Source organism: Echinops telfairi, unplaced genomic scaffold (genome assembly GCF_000313985.2).
Source record: "Echinops telfairi isolate 266 unplaced genomic scaffold, ASM31398v2 ScPeMD7_2010;HRSCAF=2546, whole genome shotgun sequence".
Lineage (NCBI taxonomy): Eukaryota > Metazoa > Chordata > Mammalia > Afrosoricida > Tenrecidae > Echinops > Echinops telfairi.
The window spans coordinates 8,238,815-8,259,064 of record NW_022105908.1 but is presented as its reverse complement, the minus strand read 5'-3'; the positions used below and the strand labels follow the sequence as shown (position 1 = coordinate 8,259,064).

General features: G+C 57.5%; 2 protein-coding genes and 1 long non-coding RNA gene across 11 annotated transcripts in view; 2 read left to right on the top strand and 1 right to left on the bottom strand.

Moving 5' to 3' along the window:
- OPN4 (opsin 4) overlaps window positions 1-4,557 on the top strand; it is an 11,622-nt gene extending 7,065 nt beyond the window's left edge. For 4 of the 5 annotated variants that reach the window (XM_045293489.1, XM_045293490.1, XM_045293488.1 and 1 more), the window contains 3 exons: window positions 23-203; window positions 1,667-1,810; window positions 3,884-4,557. In XM_045293489.1, coding sequence (XP_045149424.1) covers window positions 23-203; window positions 1,667-1,810; window positions 3,884-3,922 — 364 coding nt within the window. In that variant the 3' untranslated portion in view covers window positions 3,923-4,557. The remainder of the gene's footprint in view (window positions 1-22; window positions 204-1,666; window positions 1,811-3,883) is intronic. The other variant, XM_045293487.1, reaches the window with a different exon arrangement.
- The window catches only part of LOC123522081, a 12,870-nt gene extending 6,194 nt beyond the window's left edge, over window positions 1-6,676 (bottom strand). For both annotated transcript variants that reach the window (XR_006680378.1, XR_006680379.1), the window contains exons 1-4: window positions 6,596-6,676; window positions 5,256-5,341; window positions 4,826-4,999; window positions 4,468-4,516 (exon numbers count right to left, since the gene is read on the bottom strand). This is a non-coding gene — a long non-coding RNA (uncharacterized LOC123522081). The remainder of the gene's footprint in view (window positions 1-4,467; window positions 4,517-4,825; window positions 5,000-5,255; window positions 5,342-6,595) is intronic.
- Window positions 6,677-6,855: 179 nt separating this feature from the next.
- The window catches only part of LDB3 (LIM domain binding 3), a 30,673-nt gene continuing 17,278 nt past the window's right edge, over window positions 6,856-20,250 (top strand). For 2 of the 4 annotated variants that reach the window (XM_013006305.2, XM_045293375.1), the window contains exons 1-5: window positions 6,857-6,958; window positions 7,047-7,162; window positions 17,161-17,312; window positions 17,870-17,945; window positions 19,207-19,541. In XM_013006305.2, coding sequence (XP_012861759.1) covers window positions 7,070-7,162; window positions 17,161-17,312; window positions 17,870-17,945; window positions 19,207-19,541 — 656 coding nt within the window. In that variant the 5' untranslated portion in view covers window positions 6,857-6,958; window positions 7,047-7,069. Of the gene's footprint in view, window positions 6,959-7,046; window positions 7,163-17,160; window positions 17,313-17,869; window positions 17,946-19,206; window positions 19,542-20,250 lie in introns of all 4 variants that reach the window. The other 2 variants (XM_045293377.1, XM_045293376.1) reach the window with 2 other exon arrangements.

Here is a 20,250-nt window from a genome sequence, read left to right as displayed (position 1 = left end):
AACCAGCTGTACTGTCCCACAGAATGGCCATCGCCCAGCACCTGCCCTGCCTGGGGATGCTGCTGGGCGTGTCGGGCCAACGGGCTCAGCCTTACACCAGCTACCGCTCCACTCGTCACTCCACATTGAGCAGCCAGGCCTCGGACCTCAGCTGGATCTCCGGGCGGAGGCGCCAGGCATCCCTGGGTTCCGAGAGTGACATGGTAAGGGCCTCGGGCCTCTGCTGGCTTGTACCTGGTCATCCTCAGTGCTCCAGGAGGGGTGCCTCTGAGACTCAGGGCTTGGGACACTACAGACTCTAGACAGCGGGCAAGAAAACCTGCCAGAAACTCCCCATACTCTTTTCATTATCTTCACCTATAGGCACGATTAAGGACCCCTGGTGTTGTAGTGGGCCCCTTATTGGGCTGCTAACCACAAGGTCAGCAGTTCAAACCCACCAGGTGCACCTTGGGAGAAAAACGAGGCAGTTTTCCCCTGTAAAGATTTCCAGCCTCGGAAACTCAAAGGAGCAGTTCTACTCTGTCCTATTGGGGCGGGCTGGGGTGGGGGGTATCTTATGAGGCAGAATAGACTCAGGGACACTGAGAGTAAACTAGGACAGTGGCTTAGAGCCCCAGGCCAGCCTCCAATGACCTCATAATCTTAGAATGGAGTCTCTCAAGGTGTCCACAGGACACAGCAGGAGACACCCTGGCCCTGGAGCCCTGCGCTCACTCCCCCGGGGCACTACCACTCACTGCGTGAGCGTGGATGAGTCACTCAACCTCTGGGCCCACCTCTAAAAATGAAGAACCATTCTCTCTCAGATTATGGGCTAGGTATGGCGTGCCATGCCTGGGTACTGAGCCCAAGGATTGTTGGTGTCCCTGGCATCTCCCTTCCTGCAGCAGTGCCTCCCCTCAGGCCGGAGGCCGAGGGAAACTCCCGGAGGAAGGCTTCTGCCCCAGCCAACCTCAGGAACCTCCATTCTGCCTCCAGGGCCCTCTGAGGGCCTCATCCATTACCTTGGAGGGCCGGCGAATGCTTCTCTCCCACAGGTCCCTACCCCTGGGGGTTGCAGGTGGCAGGCGGAGATTTGTTGTTAGGAACTTCCTTCCTTGAACCATTTTTGTGAATTATCAGGAGTGAATCTTATCTCTTAATGGATCCTCACGAGGGCATATCACACAGAATATTAATACCCACACGTTTAAGAAGACGTACACAGCACTTTCTCTCTTACACACACACTTTCCCTCTCTTACACACCCATTTTCCCTCTCTCTCACGCATACGTTCAATGGCATACAAATTTACTTTATTCTCTCACACACTTAATACTCTGTCAAACACCATCTTTCTCTCTCACATACTCTCAGGTACGCATTTTCACCATCTCTCAGTGTACACACTTCCACGTACACACGTTCACGATCTCTCAAGTATCTTCACTGTCACACACATTTCCCCCCCTCACACATGTATGCTCTCTCTCTCCCACATACAAGCGCATCTTCACTTTCTCCCACACTCATCCCCTCTGTCTCTTTCACGCACACATGGATACATGCTGGCACGGCGTGGTAGCCAGCATCCCTCCATGCTGGATCATGGTGAAAGAGAAGACAGGGACAAGGCTGCGGAATGTCCCTCCCAGCTCACAGGACTCTCTGACCTCCCCCAGGGCTGGACAGACACAGAAGTCACGGCCACCAGTGGGTATACCCAGCAAGTGAGCGGACGGTGCCCCCGAGGGCAGGACCTGGAGAGCATGGATGCCAACCCAACACCCAGGCCCCGGGGATGGGAAACAGAGACTGCCCAGAAGGTGAGTGGGCCTGCCCACTGCCCACGTGGAAAGGGGTGGGGAGAATGGGCAAGTCACTGAGGGGGGCTTGTTCTCAAGGGCAGGCCCAGTGGCCTCTGGGAATTACCCCTACCCTGTACCTCCCAGGTTTTCGTTGGTTGGCCGTGGCTCCTGATGGCCTATGTGACTTCCAGATGCTTTGAGCAGGACCCAAGTGTGTGTGTGTGTGTGTGTGTGTGTGTGCGCATACGCTAAGGTTATATGACTGTGCACCTAGGTAGCAGGCATCTGTGGTGGCTCCACTGTCGTCATGTGGTAAGCATGTAAGCGTGTATGACTATGGTGGCCGTGCATCCGTATGACACGTGTTCCTGTGACACCTTCGGGCACGTGGCTAAGCGAGTCACAGTTGGTTTACTCTAAACTGAGTGTGTAACCAAACCTGGTGTACCTCTCTGTGTAACCCCAATGCCCAGGCCTGGAACATACCTGGTAGGGGTCCCGGGGCAACTGTAAGCTGTATTTGTACTTGGTATAAATGCCCCAAGATCAGGATGTCCACCAGAGTACTGTGGCTATTAAAAGAAGGCCAGCTGTCAGGCCAAGTGCCTATGGAATGGAATGTCGATGGCAATTAGAGAAGGCGATATTCTGGAACACTGGAAGCACCATGTGCACAGTCCCCCAGGGCTGCCCTGGCCCTCAGTGGACAACTCCCAGCCCTGCCCCTCCACTCACCCCCACGAATATCCCTGTGTCCACTGGGCCATCTATCCAGCTCCTGAGCGCTCAGGCTTCCCCAGCAAGCCCACAACCTCAGTCACTTGTCTTCCTTCATTCCCCAAAGACCAGGAGTCCTGGTGGCAGAGTGGTTATGCATTGGGCACTAGCCAGAAGGTCAGCAGTTCAAGACTACCGGCCACTCTGCAGAAGAAAGACAGGGCTTTCTACACCCATGAAGAGTTACAGTCTCAGAAACTTAAAAGGGTGGTTTTACCCTGTCCTATAAGGTCCCTATGAGTTGGAATTGACTTTATGGTAGTTTGTTTGTTTTGGCGCAAAGACCGATCCCCTAAGTATATCACCAGAGCTGCTTCCCCGGGAGGTTGAGGATCCCCTAAGTATATCTATCACCAGAGCTGCTTCCCAGGGAGGTTGAGGATCCCCTAAGTATATCACCAGAGCTGCTTCCCAGGGAGGTTGAGGACCACCAGTCAATGTGGAGTCTTTGTCCCTCTCCCACCCCTCTGATCCCTGAGCACTGATAGCAGCCACAGAGACCAGAACACCCAGACTGGTTTGAGAGATACGGTGCATGGGCTGGAGGGGAGGGGTTGGGACAGCAAGCCAATGATAAGCACCATCATGGAGGTAGGAGCTCACAAGATGCTGGAAGCGGGTAAATCCCCAGCAGTGAGGGCCTCTCAGGGATGGTGATGGTAAGGCTGGGATTTTTCCATGGTGGTGAGAGTGGTAGCAGAAGGCGGGGGGTGGGGGGGGGAGGCGTGTCCTAAGAGGGGGAAACAGCCTGGACAAGTGCAGGAAGGCATAAAAAGGACCAGCCTGTCCTGGGACAGGGTGTCATTCAATGGCCCTGGAGCTGCCAAGGGGACAGGAGAGTAGGGGAAGGGAGGAGATGTAGGAGAAGGTGAGCAGCCCATGGGAGGAGTCTCCAGGGCCCAGGATGGTTTAAGGAGGGATTGGTGCAGCCAGCCTTGCTGTTCCCTGAAGAAGACTGGCAGAGGTGGAGGCTGCAGGGCAGCAGGAGCAGGGGAGGGTCCGGGAGTGAATGCAGAATGTGGGTTGTGAAAAGCAAGGAAGGCTTTGGGTGGGTTCTGGAGACCCTGGGGAGGAGCTCCATGAGACCCCCAGGGGCCTGTACAACGGGAGCCATAAACCGTGCTGGCTGTGGCTCAGCAGAAGGCCCCCGCTGCAGTCTTCTCCCTCAATTGCCTCCGTCTTGGGGGGAGCGGGGGCGCCCATCTCTGCCCCTTCCAAGCCACCCTCCCCTCCCCACTCAGCGACTTCAACCACGGAGACTGCGCTCACGAGAACAGTACTGGAGCTAAGCAGATGTGTGCTGTTTGTTTTCAGATCAAGGGGCTGCCCCTCAGCCTGAACTCCCAGGCATAGGATGCCCCGTTGGCTCTCCCTTTCCTCTGGGACACATCCAGCCCCTCACATGTCCCTTTGACACGCAGGCCAGGATTGCCCTGTGAGCCAGCAGGCTGTGGAATATCCCTGTCACCTGAGGTTCCAGTCAGCTCCAGGCCCTCCCGGAGCCACCAGACTTCAGCTCCCATCAAGTGAGGCTGCACATCCTCTAATGCTGCCAGTTCAGCCAGAAGACAGGACGCCGCCTCCACTTCTCAGGAGCATCTGCAGCTCCTCGTGTGCTGCACGGTGCGACTGTTCAGGCAATAACAGTGGGGATGGCTCTGTGGGAAAAATCTACTGTTTGGGAGCCAGGCCTCGCAGCCAGATTCTGCACCCTGGCTGGGCATATACTGGCTGCTTCTCTCTGCCTGCAGTGCAAGCCCTGCACCATGAGGCTCAGCTCTGGCCTCTTCTCCAGAGCACTGCCCAGCATGCCACTTTGCTCTGCACCCACATTTGTGCACATGCGCACACATGCACACACACCTGCATGCATGCTGAGCACACGAGCACACACTTACCCTGGTCTGTTTCAGAGCAATGGTTGAAGCTCACTCCAAGGTTGGGTGACTGGCAGGGGAGGAAAATAAAAATCAAAGGTCTCCTTTGAAAAAAAAACCCGGTCTCTGCCTATTGGTGCTACGGCGAGAGAGAGAGAGCCAGAGCCAGCCTTAGATGCTTCCAGTAGCTTCTCTGCCTTCTCCCGTCTGCTACTTGGGATTCTCACTCCTGACTCCTTCAAAGGGCAGAGGGGGAGGGGACAAGTAAAGCCCATTGTGCTTCTGCGTCATTCAGGAAGCCGCCTCCACGCAGCCAGTGGGTACCAGCTGGCTTCCCTGCCTTTGGGTCTCCCAGGGGAGGCAGATGACGGGGGCTGACTTTCTCTGGAAGAGGATGGTCCCTGCTGCTCCTTCATTTTCTTAAGTCAGCCTCGGGAGGTGCCGAAGTCCAGGCGTAGCCAAACGTAGCCAAACGCAGCCTTCCCCGTGTGAAGTCCCTGTCTTCCTGTCGCTATCCCGCTGCTGGGTACCTCCGGGCTTGCAAAGCAAGTTCCTGTAGGAAAGGGGATGAGGCTGGTACTGAGGATGGGTGGGGTGGGAGGTAGACTTGGCGAATTGTATGGGGAAAGGACAGGAGTCTTGGCTGCAAAGTACTGGCCTCAAAGGGAAGGCTGGCTGCAGGGCAGAGAAGGTGGTGGCCTGGGTGCACAGCACACTGGTCCCTTCTCAGTCTCTTCCACTTGATGGTCTTATAAACGTGGACAAGGGACATCTCTGAGTGGCAAATGGCTAAGCGCTGGGTTACTTACCAAGACGTTGACGGTTCAAACTAACCCAGAGACGCTTGTGCAGAAGGTCTGGTGCTCTGTTTCTGAACGGTCACCACCTAGGAACCCTGTGGAGGGCAGTGCTGTTCGGACACGTGGAGAGGTGGGGGTGGGGTTGGGGGGGTGGGGAGGGTTTTCCCTGAGTCGGCAACTGGTTAACAGGGGCAAGTTTCCCAGTGACCCTGGAAGATGGGGGCATCTAAAGTGCACTTGTGTGTGCCAGACAGAACCGGACCTGTTGCCCTGGACACCAGTTGGGGGGCTGGGGCCACCAGCGAGCACTGTCCATTTGCCATCGGAATGTCCACCAGAAGCTCTGAGGAGCTCATCCAACACGTTACAAGGAAGGGTCATGGGCAGTTTCCATCGATAAGCCTCGGGTGCCAGAGGCAGGGGGTGCAGCCGGGTGCTGGCAACTGGGAAATAACTCACACCCAGGCCTCTCTGAGTCCTCATCGCCCCACCCAACAGTCACTCCCCAGCCGCAGTTTCCCCAGCCAGAGAACAGGCCTGGGCTTTGCTCTCTAGACCACAGTGGGCCTTGACATCTATCCTAGGACAGTACTTCTGTAGTAATTTTGGCCCCAAACGCACAGCGGCAGGAATTAGTCATAAGTCCCAAAGGGCATGAGCTCCCACCCAGACCATACTGGCTCAGGGGTAGGGGCTGATCACGCCAAGCAGGGCTCCCTCTCCCTTCTGGCCCCAGCTCCCAGCAGCTGAGTAAATGGCACTTCTCCCCCTCCCCCATTCCATGGCAAAGGGCACGGGCCTGGCATGGACACCGGCAGCTGGAGTTCTCTAGACTGCTGTCAAGTTTTCCAAAGCACAAATGCGTTTGAAGAGCCAGGAATAACCGCTGGGCCCCCAGAGACCTTGGGGGCCTGGGCCTGGCCCCTGAACTTGCCAAGGGATGTGGGCAGGGCCCCAGCCCCTCTGAGCCAAGGTTTCAGGAGGCGCCGGTGCCCACACCCCCCAGGTCCCCCACCCTCTGGGCTCTCTTATCTGAAGTGTCATAGAATGAGCACAGACTACTGAGTGTCCTAGTCTCCCACGGTGTAACCTTGAAAAAGTCCCTTAGGCTCTCTAAGCCAGGGCTCCCATAGGCAGGCTGGCAGCCTGTCCGTAGTAAGGGCATAAGGGGGTGAAGGGTCCAGCCATTGGGCTCCTGTGCTGAACCATTGGCCCGACCAGCTGGGGACTCAACCCAGGCCTCAGCATCACCAAGGCCCCCACCCTGCTTAGGGTGCACTCTAAGTCCTCGCTAGAGCTACTGAACCATCAAGACCCCAGCCACAAAGACCCTGCCCCAGGGAACTCACCCTGTCTTTCTGGGACCCCGAGGTGGAAGGGGCCACAGCTCAGCAGAGAGAGTGAGTTTGGGCTCCCCAAAGGGACAGAAGGAAGGAGAATGCAGAGAGCCAGAGGTGACAACCAACTTGGCCAGTGCCCTTTAGCTGCCCCTGGGGGGTGCTGCTGGGTCCCCAGGGGCTATATTAGCTGTGTGAGTCACGGTGGACACAGATGGGCTGCCCCTGGCGGGCGGGCGGGCACAGTGTAGGATTACAACCCATTTATGGGCGTAGCCGAGAACAGATATCAGTGTGCATGACATTCACTCAGCTATTCTTAGGAGGCTCTTGGGCACTCCACACAGCCCGGCCAAGCAGCAGGGGACAGAGCAGGCAAGTCTGGGCAGTGGGGTTGGGGCCAGCGGCTGGGCTGGGGGTGTAAAGTGCTTCAGGTTCTCATCTGAGTCTGTTCTCTCTGCAGAAGCCGTAGCTGTCAACTCCAGCATGTCTTACAGTGTGACCCTAACCGGGCCTGGACCCTGGGGCTTCCGCTTGCAGGGGGGCAAGGACTTCAACATGCCTCTCACCATCTCCCGGGTGAGTGTGCACAGCCTGGCCCCTCGAGGGGGCAGGGCACATTTAAGGAGGGGGTGTGTATGTCCATCTGTCTGTCCTCTTGAGGCTCTAGGCGTTGGGACTGAGCTCGCCGAATACTGCCAGCCTCTGCCACAGCTGTGTGGCCACCCACCCCACCCTGGCCAGCCACTTAGGAGGGAGACAGGTCATGGAGAGGTGGCCAGTGTTTTCCTGAGTCTGTGGAATGGGCAGGAGGGTAGAGCATCTTAAGTCCTTTCTGAGCAGGGTGGGCTCTGAGTGCCCCAAGTCTGAAGTATCTCCCTAGATGCGGGGCAAGAGCTTTCCTAGCCTGGAGAGGTCATAGACGGTCAGGGGGCCAGATAAATGGACAGCCAGACTGCTGCCCTTTGCTGCCCTGTTGAGGTACAGAGCTGAGCTGGTTGGATTTGGGGGCTCCAGCAGCCACTCAGACCTGTGACATCAGCTCCCTCCAGGGACCCCACATTGGTGGCCTCCTGGGCTGGGCCTCCCTACTGGCCAGGCTCCTTTCCACTCACCCTGGCTGTGTTGCCAGCCACCTCACCTCATGTCCCTACACACCTGTGTCCCAGTGTGGACAGTCAGGGCGCAGCACTGCCCCAGCGGACTGCCACACTGACTGAAGCCCTTCCCCTCCCAGGAGCCACTGGGGTCCAGAGAGGCGTCACTAAGCTAGGGTGTGCTTGAAAGCAAGCTCTCGCTGAGTAGAAAATTGTTTGCATCACTGCTATGTCCTGGTGGCATAGTGGATCAGCATTGGGCTGCTAAACACAAGGCCAGCAGTTCAAAACCACCAGCTGCTCCTCGGGAGAGAGGCGGGGCTTTCTACTCCAGTCAAGAGTTACGGTTTCAGAAACGCACAGAGAACGGTTCTACCCTGTCTTACAGGGTTGCTATGAGCCAGAAGCGACTCGTGGCAGTGAGATGTCTCCCTAGCACCTACTAGGTGCCTAGAGCAGAGTTGGTGCTCAGTGAATATGTGTCCGAAAAAGACCCTCCTGAGAGTTCGTCACGGGCTGGGCCAAAGCCCCCACATTTCAGGCTAGGTGGTGAGGTGTGTGGCAGGTTGGGGCAAACCTTGCCTGTTGGGTTTGAGGAGCAGGATGAGGCCCCCGGCCGTGACTGAGGGTGTGTATATGTAGTGGGGGGGGGGGGCACTGCGGTGACCTACCCAGGACATAGGGAGATGGTTTTTTGCTAGGGCAGCAGAGACTTGCTTTAGGCAGGGGTGGGTGGGGCACTGAGGTGGGCACCCAGGGATGACCTGGCAGAGATGAGGGGGTCTGCGCAGGTGAGCAGGCTCAGGCAGTGCTGCACGGGCCCAGGGATCCACCCTGGATGAGCAGTCTTGATTCTTGAATCTATGTGAGCACTTGAGGGGACCCCAAGAAGTCCCTTTCCGGGGTGCCATGGCCACCTTGAAACAGCCAGGAGGCCACACTCCTCCAGTGTGCGGGGTGGGCGGGGACTGCTGGGCTGGCTCTGGTCTCAGGAAAGCCTTGGCTTTCATCCTCTAAGGAGCTCTGGTGGTGTGGTGGGTTATGTGTAGGGCTGCTACCGCCAAGGTCAGCAGTTCAAAACCACCAGCCACTTCAAGGGAGACAGGTGAGTGACAGTCTCAGACACTCACAGGGGCAGTTCAACCCTGTCCTATGGGGTTGCCAGGAGTCGGCAGCAACCGACTCAATACAGTGAGTTTCTTGTTCCATCTCACGGTCCCCACCTTCTAGGTCTGCTGCCCTGGAGACCATAGACCTGCACTAAAAGGACAGCCCAGCACCTGTACACCTCTCCTGGGCTTGTGTGGGCATTTGGGCCCCAGTGGGCATTGCCCACCCAGGCCTCTACATAGCTGCTACCCCATGGTCTTCCCAATGAATGAAGTAGGCCATCCACCCTGACTCTCTTTTCCCCCGGCCTCTCACACTTGGGACTGAGGCCAACTTTCCTCCAACCCCACCATCCTTTGAGCCTCCTGTTGGCGCCTTCTGCCTTAACCCTGAGGACAGAAATTAGCCCTCCTGGTTCAGTGACACCCAGGATAGCCAATGACTTCACCCAGGGCCTATGTGCCACCTGGCCCCAGCAGGCTGAGGGCTTAAATTGCAACACAGAGGCCTTAAGCTAGACAGCAGGAGGAATGTCCTCCTGCAGAGAGGCGGCATGTAGGGATACACTGGAGCCAGTGACCAGGGGGACTTTTAAAAATAGAACCTGCTGCTCAGGCAGGGCATCAGGGGATGGACATGATGGCCACTGACTCCCTTCAGGGGCCCACCCCAAGTCAACAAGGCCTTGAAGCCTGCTAGACCGGGTGCTCAGACCCTCCCTAGACTCAGAGCCTCTTGCTGGTGCTGTGAGCTAGGGGGTCCCAAGCTCTGTGCTTCCCGGGAAGGGTGAACACACAGGCCCTCCATCCATCTGGAGGGTGGGATTTTGCTGGGACCCTCAAGGCCTTCCTGCAGCAAAATCACCACCCCCTAAAACGGGGGGTGCAGGACCAGGAAGCTTGCTCCCACCTTGCTTCACCCACTCGCCCCCGCCCCCCAGTCTGCCAAGGGCAGGGTGCAGCTAGAACATGGCAACAGAGCCTGTGCGCCAGGCTCTAGGGGGGGTGGTGGTGGCCTGTTGCAGTGGGGACACTGGCAGAGGCAGAGCTTGATGGTGCTCCACGGGGCTCCCAGCCAAGGCACCCATTCAAGATGGAAAGGATCCATCAGGCAGGCAGGACTGGGGCCGGTCGGGCAGGGTGGGGGGTGGGTCCCATCTCACTGCCATCAAGTCCATGCCGACTCATGGTGACCCTCTAGAACAGGGCAGAACTGCCCCTGGGGGTTCTGAGACTTTAATTCTCCTCAGGAGTAGACGTCCGTCTTCCTCCCTGTGCTTAGCAGTTTCTTTTGCAGCCCACTGCACCACCGGGGCCTGCGGGAAGGGTCCCTGGCACTCCAGAACCAGGCCCACCTTGGCCATGAGGTGGGGATGGCTTGGGGGGGAGCTCCTGTGTCCTGGGAAGCTCCCAGCTCTCAAGCCTGCCTTCCTCACCCCTCTGACTTTGATCAAGAGATTGGGGAACAGCCCACCCCTTGCCCCCAGTCCACTGCAGGCAGTCTATGGAAGAAGGCCTGCCTGCCCTGGTTAAGAGGCAGTTCCCTCTCCTCACCCTCCACCCCACTCTTCAGCTCCTCCCAGAAAGTGCGGATGATGGAGGCCTGCCCTGCAAGGGTTCAAAGCTTGAGGGCCCACAGAGAAGGGAGCTCAGGGGGAGAGTGGAGGGTGGAGGGGAAATGCCTTTATTTATCCCGGACAGGTGTGTCAGGGCCTGTAACGTGAGCTGCCCTCTCACCCCACCCACCCAAGCCCAGCCAAAGCTCCAGGAAGTGGGGGAGGAGCAGCCACCAAAGGAGCCACTCAAGGGCTGGGCCCCTGCCCTACTGCATCCTTTCAGGCCAGCGGCTAGGCCTGGGATGGTACCCATCGTTCCCACTGCCCTTGACTGTCTGAGGAGACAAGTGCTTTCATTTGGCTCAGCCACCCCCAGGAATGGCCCCTTGGGAAAATCACTGGGCCTTCCTTAGCCTGTTTTCTCACCCAGGTGGCAGGGAGCATGCCTTGTGAGGGTGTTTTTCCACAGGCGCTTGTGCAAGTGGGGGTCACTGGGGTTCAGATCAGAGGCTGGGGGGGATGATGGGACTGAGCAGGGCCCACAAAGGGCTGGCTTCTCTGCTTAGTGACCCCCATCCCTTAGAGCCTCACCCCAATGGACTTGTGGGCCCGTGCAGGGCACCAGCCCTGAGGCCTCAGTCCCTCTGCTATTGCCTGGTCTCGATCTTTCCCATGCTCAGATGGGTGCTGAAGACAGAGAGACCCCAAGGAAGGGTAAGGGGACAGGTCGAGGCTGTTCTGGGGCAGCTGTGCCAGCAATTCCTGGAATTTTGAGGCCACTGGAGCACAGCGTGCTGTTTCTTGGGCAGCAGCTAGCAGCGCTGACAGGCTGGGCTGTTTATAGCTGTGCTGAAGGTCAGGCAAGCTTCCGAGGGCTCCAGCCCGGCGGCGGAGACCTCCCGGACTGGAACATGGACTTAGAGGCTCCTCCGACTAGGCCTTCCCCTGCTCCCCCTTCCCCTCCTCCCCTCCTGCAGCTCAGAGCCCACCCTGGCCCTGGGGAAGGCTCTGATAGGAGCAGAGGCTGGACCCTAGGGGGCGAGCTGGGGGGAGTCCTCCAGCTTAGGAATCTCCCAAGTCCCTGGGTCTCCTTCCTCTTCTGCTCTCACTCGGGGGGGAGGGGGGGGGCCGACCTTCCTGTTCTCAAACACAGTTCCCCTGTCCCTCCAGAGTCAGGCTGGGCCCCACCTGCCCTGGGAACCATACTACAAGGGCTCGGCTAGGACATCACTGAGCCCAGGGCACGCAGGGCAAAGATGCATAGGGAGAGAGAGACAGAGAAGCCTCAGGGTCAGAGGGTGGGGTAGGGGGGGAGCGGGGAGAACACCTCCAGAAGACCACAGTCATCAGCTGGGTGGGCAGTGTCCCCAGCTCTAGGCACAGGTCTCTGGCAGGCTTTGGTCTGGCTCGACGCCCTGGGGAGAATTTGCCTTTCCACTCCAGATATACTGGATCAGAATCTACATGATCTTCAGGTGATTCTTTGGGCCGGGTGGGGGGGTGGATTTTTTTTTTTCTTTTTGGCTCTTGTTCAAATGCAGATTCTGATTCAGTCTCTATGGCATGGAGAGGCAACTTCCCAGAAGGGGGTGGAACCAAAATGAACCGCTTCAAAGCCTGCAAGAAAGTCACTGGAATGTGTGAAATGGAGAGCCCTCAGGCCTGACCGGCTGAGCGGGAGGGGGGACAGCAGAGGGAGTGCCTGCTGGCCACTTCTTGGAGAAGACTGGGTGTAGCCAGGAGGATGGGCTTTCCTCCTTTCACCCCATATCTGCCAGCATGGGGTGGTTGGAGGTGGGGCCACTGGAAGACACAAGTTTGAGGGAGAGGATGTGGGATGGAGCAAGGTCCCAGGGGAGGCCAGATGGGAAGGCAGCAAGCTTAGCATGAGGCTGTCATTTAATCATTCAGTGATAAAATGCCTTTCTATTGGGGGTGCCCCGGGAAGTACGTGGAGTGGTTAGCCTACAACATCAGTTCTCAATCTTTCGCAAGGGCTGCCTGATTCATCACAGTAGCAAAGTTACAGTGATGAAGTAGCAATGAAAATAATTTTATGGTTGGGGGGTCACCATAACATGTGGAATTGTATTAAAGGGCCACAGCATTAGGAAGGTTGAGAACCACTGGCCTAGAGGGTAGCGCGAAGAAGATTCTGGAAGTTGCCCCCTTCCTTAGCCCCACCTGTCTCCCAGACCCCATACACTAGCAGATCTGTAGGAAAAGACATCCCATCAAGGACCTGTCAGGCCCGGGCAACAGACTGGTCCCAAGATCCCCGAGGGTAGTGGGGGTGATCGCCTGAGCTGTCTGCAGACTTCAGCTGCCCCGTCAGGGGAGTGAGGAAATAGGAGCCAATGGTATAGCACACCTGGACCTCCAACAGGTTCCTTATTCCTCTGGGTCCCAGATAGAACATATCTCCCTGCTGCCATGATGCCCAGGCCCTTTGCGGAACCTCCGTCCTCAGTGACCACCTAGGGGTGTAGCCTGCCAGCCTCCCAGCCTCTGGTGTTTCCTGAGAACACGCTCGGTCAGCATCTACATTAAGGGTCTGGAGTTTAGAATTTCCCTGAAAATTTTCTCAGCTCTGTACCCTCCTGACATAATCCCTACTTAAGAGCGTTATCCTCACAATAATCCGAGAGAAAGGCATTGTTGCTCTTTCTCCACTCAAGGACATAGAGACTGAAACTAGACCCTCACATGGGGCTCCAACCAAAATCCATGCTCCTGGTGTTTGCTGTCTCTCGCCCAGGCACCTGCTGGTGACTTTGGGCCTCTCAGGGATGCCCTGAGACCAGGGCCTAGCAAGGCGGAGGGACTCCTTCAGGTTGAGAGGCTGAGCCTCTCTGGGGAAGATGGGGCATGAGGGGGTTCCCTGATAAATGGGGGTTGCTGTCTAAATGCTCAAGAGCAGATAGAATTAAAGAAATAACACTTGTTGTGCCAATAAAACTGCTGGGGGTGAGGACTGGGGACGGGGGAGGTAAGAAGATTATTGAGCAGCTTGTTAAAAAAGAAAAAGGATTTAACATTAACAACCTTGTGTCCTTTCTGGATCAAGGTAAGGAGGAAGAGGGAGGTAGACTCAAACAAGATACTTGGATACATCATACCTGCTCAGATCTATTAGTCCTGCTCGTGGCAAGGAGACCTGGTGGCCCCTGGTCCTAGGAGCTGAGAAACCTCCTAGGAGACCCTGCCTCCTGCTCTAAGGAGACCTAAACCGTCCCTGAAAGAAGATACCAGGATTCTTGCCCCCATGCAGGGCCCCTGAGCCCTGTCCAGAGCAGCCAAGGCCTAAGGCCGGCTGAGCCCTGATGGGCAGAGGCAGGTGCTGAGGAAGCACACCAGGCCCCAGTGTGGGAGCTTCCCCACTGGACTGTTTGCTGCTGACCCAGCCCGGGAGAGACTGATCACTCCCCTAAGGGCAAGAATCACCACAACCCTCTCTTGAGGATAAAGGGGAGCATGGCAGGTCCAGGGAAGGGAACAGGCCAGAGGTCCAGCAGGAAGGACTGGCATTACCCTACCCAAGCCTAAGGGAGAGAGAGCCCCAAGGCAGCTTGAAGGTAGGACATGACAGATGCCTTGAACTTGCCCTCATGGATCTGGCCCCCACCTCCCTTGGGTGCCGTTCTGGTGGCCTTGCTCACAGCATCGTCCTGAGCTCCATGCTGCCTAGAGGATTTCACCCTTGAAGGCCCCAGGCTCAGCTCTTCTCTGGGGGGTCTATAGCTGCTCCCCCAAACACCCAAAGTTTCCAGCTTCAGGGTAATGGCCTCTGCTCTGTAGATGGTTACAGGTATTTGTGGGGAGCCCTGCTGGTGGGGGGAGCCCTGTTCTAGAGGAGCTCTGCAGGCAGTCCGCCAGGACAAGAGAGGCAAACTTTGCCTTGAATGGAAGCAAGCCAACTGATGTCTGCAACTTTCTTTGACATACTTCAGAAATGAGACGGCGGGCTGGGTGAATAAGGAGAGAGGGACGGTGTTAGGTGTCAGCAAGGGGGTTCCTCTCCTAGTGACACTGGGGACAAACAGAATGAAGATGTTCGATGCCGCCAGTCCAGTAAAATGGCAGAGGAGGGCCAGACTGGCAGGAATGTGGGTTTTCTCTGTAAAATTCGTTCAGCTCTCTTTCAGGTTGGAATGGTTGCGGTGCCATATTGAGAATGGCGTGGCTCTGAGTGTGCAGCCAGGAGGTACAGGGGACGCCAAACTTCTGCAGGGGAGGCTGGCTGGGCACCTCAAGTTGCTCTCCGCAGGCTCCTCTCCACCTCAAACTCAAAAAACTCACTGCCATCGAGTCAATGCTGACTCAGTGACCCTACACGACAGTGGAACTGCCTCCGTGCGTTTGCTTTGACCCTCTGTTCAGTCCCTCACATTGGAAGGAAGCAGCAGACGGCTGGCATTCACAGAGGTTTCCGTGGCAATGAGCCTCTGGCTAAGAGCCGTTTGTATTGTGAAACCATCTCAAGGATGGGGAGGCTTCATAAAGTTCATGGAAAATGAAACTGAAAGAGAATGGAATGTTCCCACAAGCGATTTGAAGCTCCCTTGCACTTTTAAGATGTCCCTAGGGGAGCCTGGGGCACATACTAGACTTTGAAAACCAAGTACTGTGGCTTCCTGACATTGGTTGCCCTTGGCCTCTCTGCAGACTCAGGACTGGAGGCTCCAAGCACATGTGGCCAATGATTAAGACGGGGCCACCATCCCTGGGCCTAAAACAGCTGGTCACTGGTAATTGGCAAGGGCTCTTCGTGCTTGCTGGTACCTCTAGTGTAGAACACCCCAACCCCACTGCCGTCAACTTGACCCTGACTCACAGTGATCCTGTATAGGCTTCCCAAGGCTGTAAATCTTTACAGGCACAGAGAACCTCATCTTTCTCCCTCGAGGCAGCTGATGGGTTTGAACTGATGACCATGCAGTTAGCAGTCCGATGCTTAACAAAACACCACTACCACCACCAGGAAGAGTGTTTTTATGACTGACAGAGCAGTCAAAGAGAAACTTCAGCCCAGAGGCCACCTGCTGGAGCAGATCTGGAATGGACAGGGAATTGAACACTGCAGGGCATCCCGATTTAGCCTCAGGCCAGAGTCATGAAAGATGGGAGTTCCTTGTGAGGAGGGCTGGCAGGAGGCTTCTAGCCATGCGTCGGTAAACCCAGGGTCTAGCCAGAGACCAACACAGGCTTGGCTCCTGGGCACGGGATGATCCTCAGGTTCTCTCTGGGCTCTTGTAGGATGGTTGCAGACCTTAGCCAGAATCAGGCTCTGCCTCCTCCCTGGAGGGTAGCCCGAAAGATGGCTGGCCTGTGCTCCAGAGCAGCCTGGAGGCCTGGCTGGGGGCCACGATGGGGAAGGAAAACCAGGGGAACCCCTCCAGCCACAGCTGAGGGGCTGCTGAAAGCTCTTCTTTCCTGGGATGTCCCTGGGGACAGGAAGCCATTCCACAGGATGTCATGGGGGGTCCTCCAAGTGATCTCACAGGCATGGCCTCCCAGGCATTCCACTGGACACGACCTGGAGGGGAGGGGAGCCACAGTCTCTAGGGCATTCCAGGAGCTGCCTTGAGTGGGGCTTTCTACCAATCCAAGAAATGACAGGAGGATGGGCCGGCCCATCGTAGGTGCTGTCACCAGGCCCTGCAGAACTTTGTATTTCCTGCGACACCACTCTGGGCCGAGTCACCCTGGCACTCGGCGTGAGGTTCCTAGGGACTGGGTGTGTAGAATTTGGCATCGAGTGTTGTCACTGGGACTGGAGTCTGAGCCACAGTGGCATCTGAATAACGTCCCTGGGGCGAGCAAGGCCTTCCTGACATGCCCTGGGGCATTCTGTGTAAGGCTGCAGGGGGACGGATGGGGTCTCCGGATCCTCATAGTCCGGTGATATCACTGGGAACCTGTCCTCCCCCTTCTGGAATTGTGGAGTCAAGCCCTCCGGCGCCTCCCAGCCAAGTGTGCCCTTGTCTGGGGAGCCTCCGACTTCCCTCAGGCAAGGCTGCAGATTGCGGGGCCTTGCTCACCATCACTGGTAGGAGGAAGCCCTGCATTATGCTGCTTTTCGCCTGCTAGCCCAGAAGCATCCCCAGCATGGTCATGGCTCCCATATCTTCCACCCTCCTAGAGAAAATGCTCTTCAAGTGTGTCGGGGAAGATGGTAGAGGAGGCTAACTGACTTAACCAACAGCCTATGTCTCAATGGCTCAGCACGAGAAAAGTTTGTTTCTCTCCTGAAAAGTGCAATGTCATCTCCTTATGCCATCTCTCCTCCAAGCAGTGACTCCCGGATCCTGGTCCCTGCCAGCCGGTGCTTCCATTGTCCTCTGAGTCTTCTGCATCCAATCGACTAACAAGCAGAGGACAACAGGGCCAGGACTGTGGGCAAGCTTGGAAGTGGCATGCTCTGCTTCTTCCACCAACACAGTCCCCTGGCTAGAGCCCCTAGACCAGCGGTTCTCAACCTGGGGGTCGTGACCCCTTTCACAGAGGTCGCCCGATTCATAACAGTAGCAAAATGACAGTTATGAAGTAGCAACAAAAATAATTTTATGGCTGGGGGGTGCTCACCACAACATGAAGAACTGTATGAAAGGGTCATGGCATTAGGAAGGTTGAGAACCACTACGGCCTAGACATTGAGAATTGTGGGGCAGTCAGGTGCCAGGAAGAGGCCCAACCTAGGCAGAGCCACTGGCTGGCCACAGGGAATGAAAGACCATGAATGGGTCTCTCTCTCCCCTTGAGAACCCACCCCTGTCTCCTTATAGAAGCTCACATCCCTTCTCCTGCCTTCTTAGATCACGCCAGGCAGCAAAGCAGCCCAGTCCCAGCTCAGCCAAGGTGACCTTGTGGTGGCCATTGACGGTGTCAACACAGACACCATGACCCACCTGGAGGCCCAGAACAAGATCAAGTCCGCCAGCTACAACCTGAGCCTCACCCTGCAGAAGTAGGTAGCAGCTGTCTGGGACAGCAAAGGTTGGGAGGGCTGGAGGGGTGTCTGGGGGCTAAGGGAGGGAGTGTCCACCATCAATTTGTGGGTGGGGATGGAGGGGGGTTGGGCAGCCCTATACTCACGGATGTGCAGGTAGGGAAATAAGTGCACCCTCTTTACCTGGGGAAGGACCAAACCCAAGGCTTTGTCAAGACCTGCTCTGTCAGGCACTGGAGGTAGCCATCACTGCCTCCCTTACAGATGAGCCTCAGGGAGTGAGCCCAGGGCTGTACTCCCTGGAGAGGGGCCAGGTTTTCTGACTCCAAAGCCTCCAGGTGGCCTCCCAAGAAGGTAGCAGAGGCCAGTGGGTACAGGCCAAAGGACCCTGGGGCGCTGCCTGCCATGGCCAGGCTTACTGTTTTCCAGGGAGGACCCTGGTCATGGGAGTGGGCAGGGGGCCTTGGGCTCTCTGGCTCTCACTTGGCCCCCTCACCAGTCCCACCCACCCAAGTAGGGGATCCCCTGCCCCCCAGGTCTGCTGTGCTCACTGGTCTCATTTCTGACTGATGCAGGTCGAAGCGCCCCATACCCATCAGCACAACAGCACCCCCGGTCCAGTCCCCTCTGCCGGTGATTCCCCACCAGAAGGTAGGTGTCGACTGTCCGAGGGCAACAGGGTCCACCCTCAGCTATACTCCTGGCTTCCCGGCCCAGCCCTTTGACCAGACCAGCCCCATGGGGGCAAGGGCATGGCCCCGGCCCGGCCTGCCTCCTGCTCCTGGCATGTCTGACTCTGTGAGGTGGGGCAGACCTACAGAGAAAGAGCATTTGGGTGCCCGGAAACACTGAGTATGCTGTGCCTGCCTGGGGACTAATACCACACGCGGGTCGTCCTTCCAGCCAGTGGGGACCAGCATCCAGAAAGTTCCGACCGTCATCTGCCTGAGCGAGCAGGGTGAGCAGGGAGTGACTGGGGCATGAAGGGAAGAAGGAGGCCCCAGCTTGAGCCAGTCACCCCAGGGGACCCCCATGTGCAGGGGCCTGTGGACCCAAGGGACGTCTCCCCCACAGCAAATCTCACCCTCCAGTTTTCATCTCCACACCTGTCCCTCCATGTCCCCTCCCCCTTCCACTCCCCTGGCCCTGGCTGGGACACATTTAATGTATACCCTGAGACTGATGGGGTGACCCCAGAGACAGGCACAGGGGAGGAGGTAGAGCCCCAGCCCGCAGACCGCACCCCCACACTCCATGCCCATCCTCATTCCAGCCAAATAGCCCAAAGCAATGCACTCAAAGGGCCCAGAACCACACATGGGAGGTTCCCACACAGCCCTGCCTGTGCGACCCCAGCCTGGCTTCATCTCTGAGTCTGGAGGGATTGGCGGGCAGAGAGGGGAGAAGAACTGACAGGGTCGCTGTGGGTCACAGGCGAGGCAGAGGGACGTCAGAGGGAAGGAGAGGCTGGCTTGGGGTTGGGGGTGGGTAACACTTTAGGGACACTTGAGTCAAAGGCTGCTTGGGCAGAATGGGCCCTAGGAGCCAGACGCCCAGCTACGTCCCTCCATGCTGGCTGCTCACCATCAGACCAGGGCTCAGAGTGAAGTCAGCGGACCCCGCCAGCCTCTAAACCTCAAACTTCCCAAGCCGGCTAGGCTTGGCTTTCTATGCAGGGCTTAGCATCGTGCCCAGGTGGACTGCAACCGGGGGCTCCAGAAGCTGCTGCCGCCCTTGCTCCCCCCTCAAAGCCCTTCTCTTCCAGGTGCCCTTCGGGCTCTGCTCAGCTCTGTGCAGGGCCTCCAAGCTGCAAGGCGGGGGCTGCTGGGCGCTCACACTAACACCTCTGTTTCAGGCGGCCGTGTCTCTAACACTTTCTTCTCTCTCCCTGCATGGTGCCACCCTGTGCCAGGACCCTGCTTTGGACATGAACGGCAGTCTGGCGGTGCCCAGCCCCAGCCCCGAGGCGGGGGCCAGCCCAGGCAGCCCAGACACAACCGAGCTCACGCAGAACCTGAGCTCCTCCTGCACCCAGGGCTCTGTCTTCTCCCACACGGAGGCCTCTGACCCCTCCCCTCCACGGGGCCAGGCCAGCCCCGAGGGCACCAGAGCCCCAGTGGGCTCCAGACAGCCAAGGCAGTATAACAACCCCATTGGCCTGTACTCGGCAGAGACCCTGAGGGAGATGGCTCAGATGTATCAGCTGAGCCTCAGAGGGAAGGCCCCGGGTGCTGGACTCCTCAGAGGGTAGGTAATGGGCGGTGGAGGTGGTGGGGGTCAGCTCTGCACAGGGCTCAGGGCCACCTGCGTCCTCGGTGCTCTGCGGAGCCTGGTCTGAGGGTCAAAGCCCAGAGGCAGTACAGGCGGAGAGCAAGGGAAGCCAAGACCCCTTCTTGGCATTTGCCATGAATGGGCGGTCCCTCACTGCCCTGCTCGCTCACCCTCAGGGTCATGTGTCCGGTTTTGGGTGAGGCAACTGAGGTCCAGAGAAGGTGCCTTGTGGCCCAGCTCTCCAGCCATTGATGGCCAAGCCAGGAGGTGAATGCAGGGGGGACTAAAACTGACCTAGCAGGCCACCCCTGAGGACAGGACAGACAAGCCTGCTGCTCCCAGGAGCTTCTGGGGGAAAGAGACATGCTAGTCCTTACCCTCCCGGAACCCCGAGGAAGAAGCAGGGTGGAATTCAGGAAGCTGAGTTCTCAACCACTGGGAGTAGTCTGGGAAGGCTTCCTGGAGGAAGAGCACCTGAGCGGGTATGGAGAGGCTAGCAGGTTGCAGGGCTGATCCCAGCAAAGAGGCAGGTCCTGCTTCCTCCTCCCCAAGAGAAAGGGGCAGCGGCAGAAAGAGCAGGCCTACCCCTGCTGCCACTGCCGCGCTCACTCTGTTGAGTCCACATGTAGCTTGGGCTGCCCGCTGACGGACGCTCTGAGCTCCGGGTCTGGCATCAGCATCAACA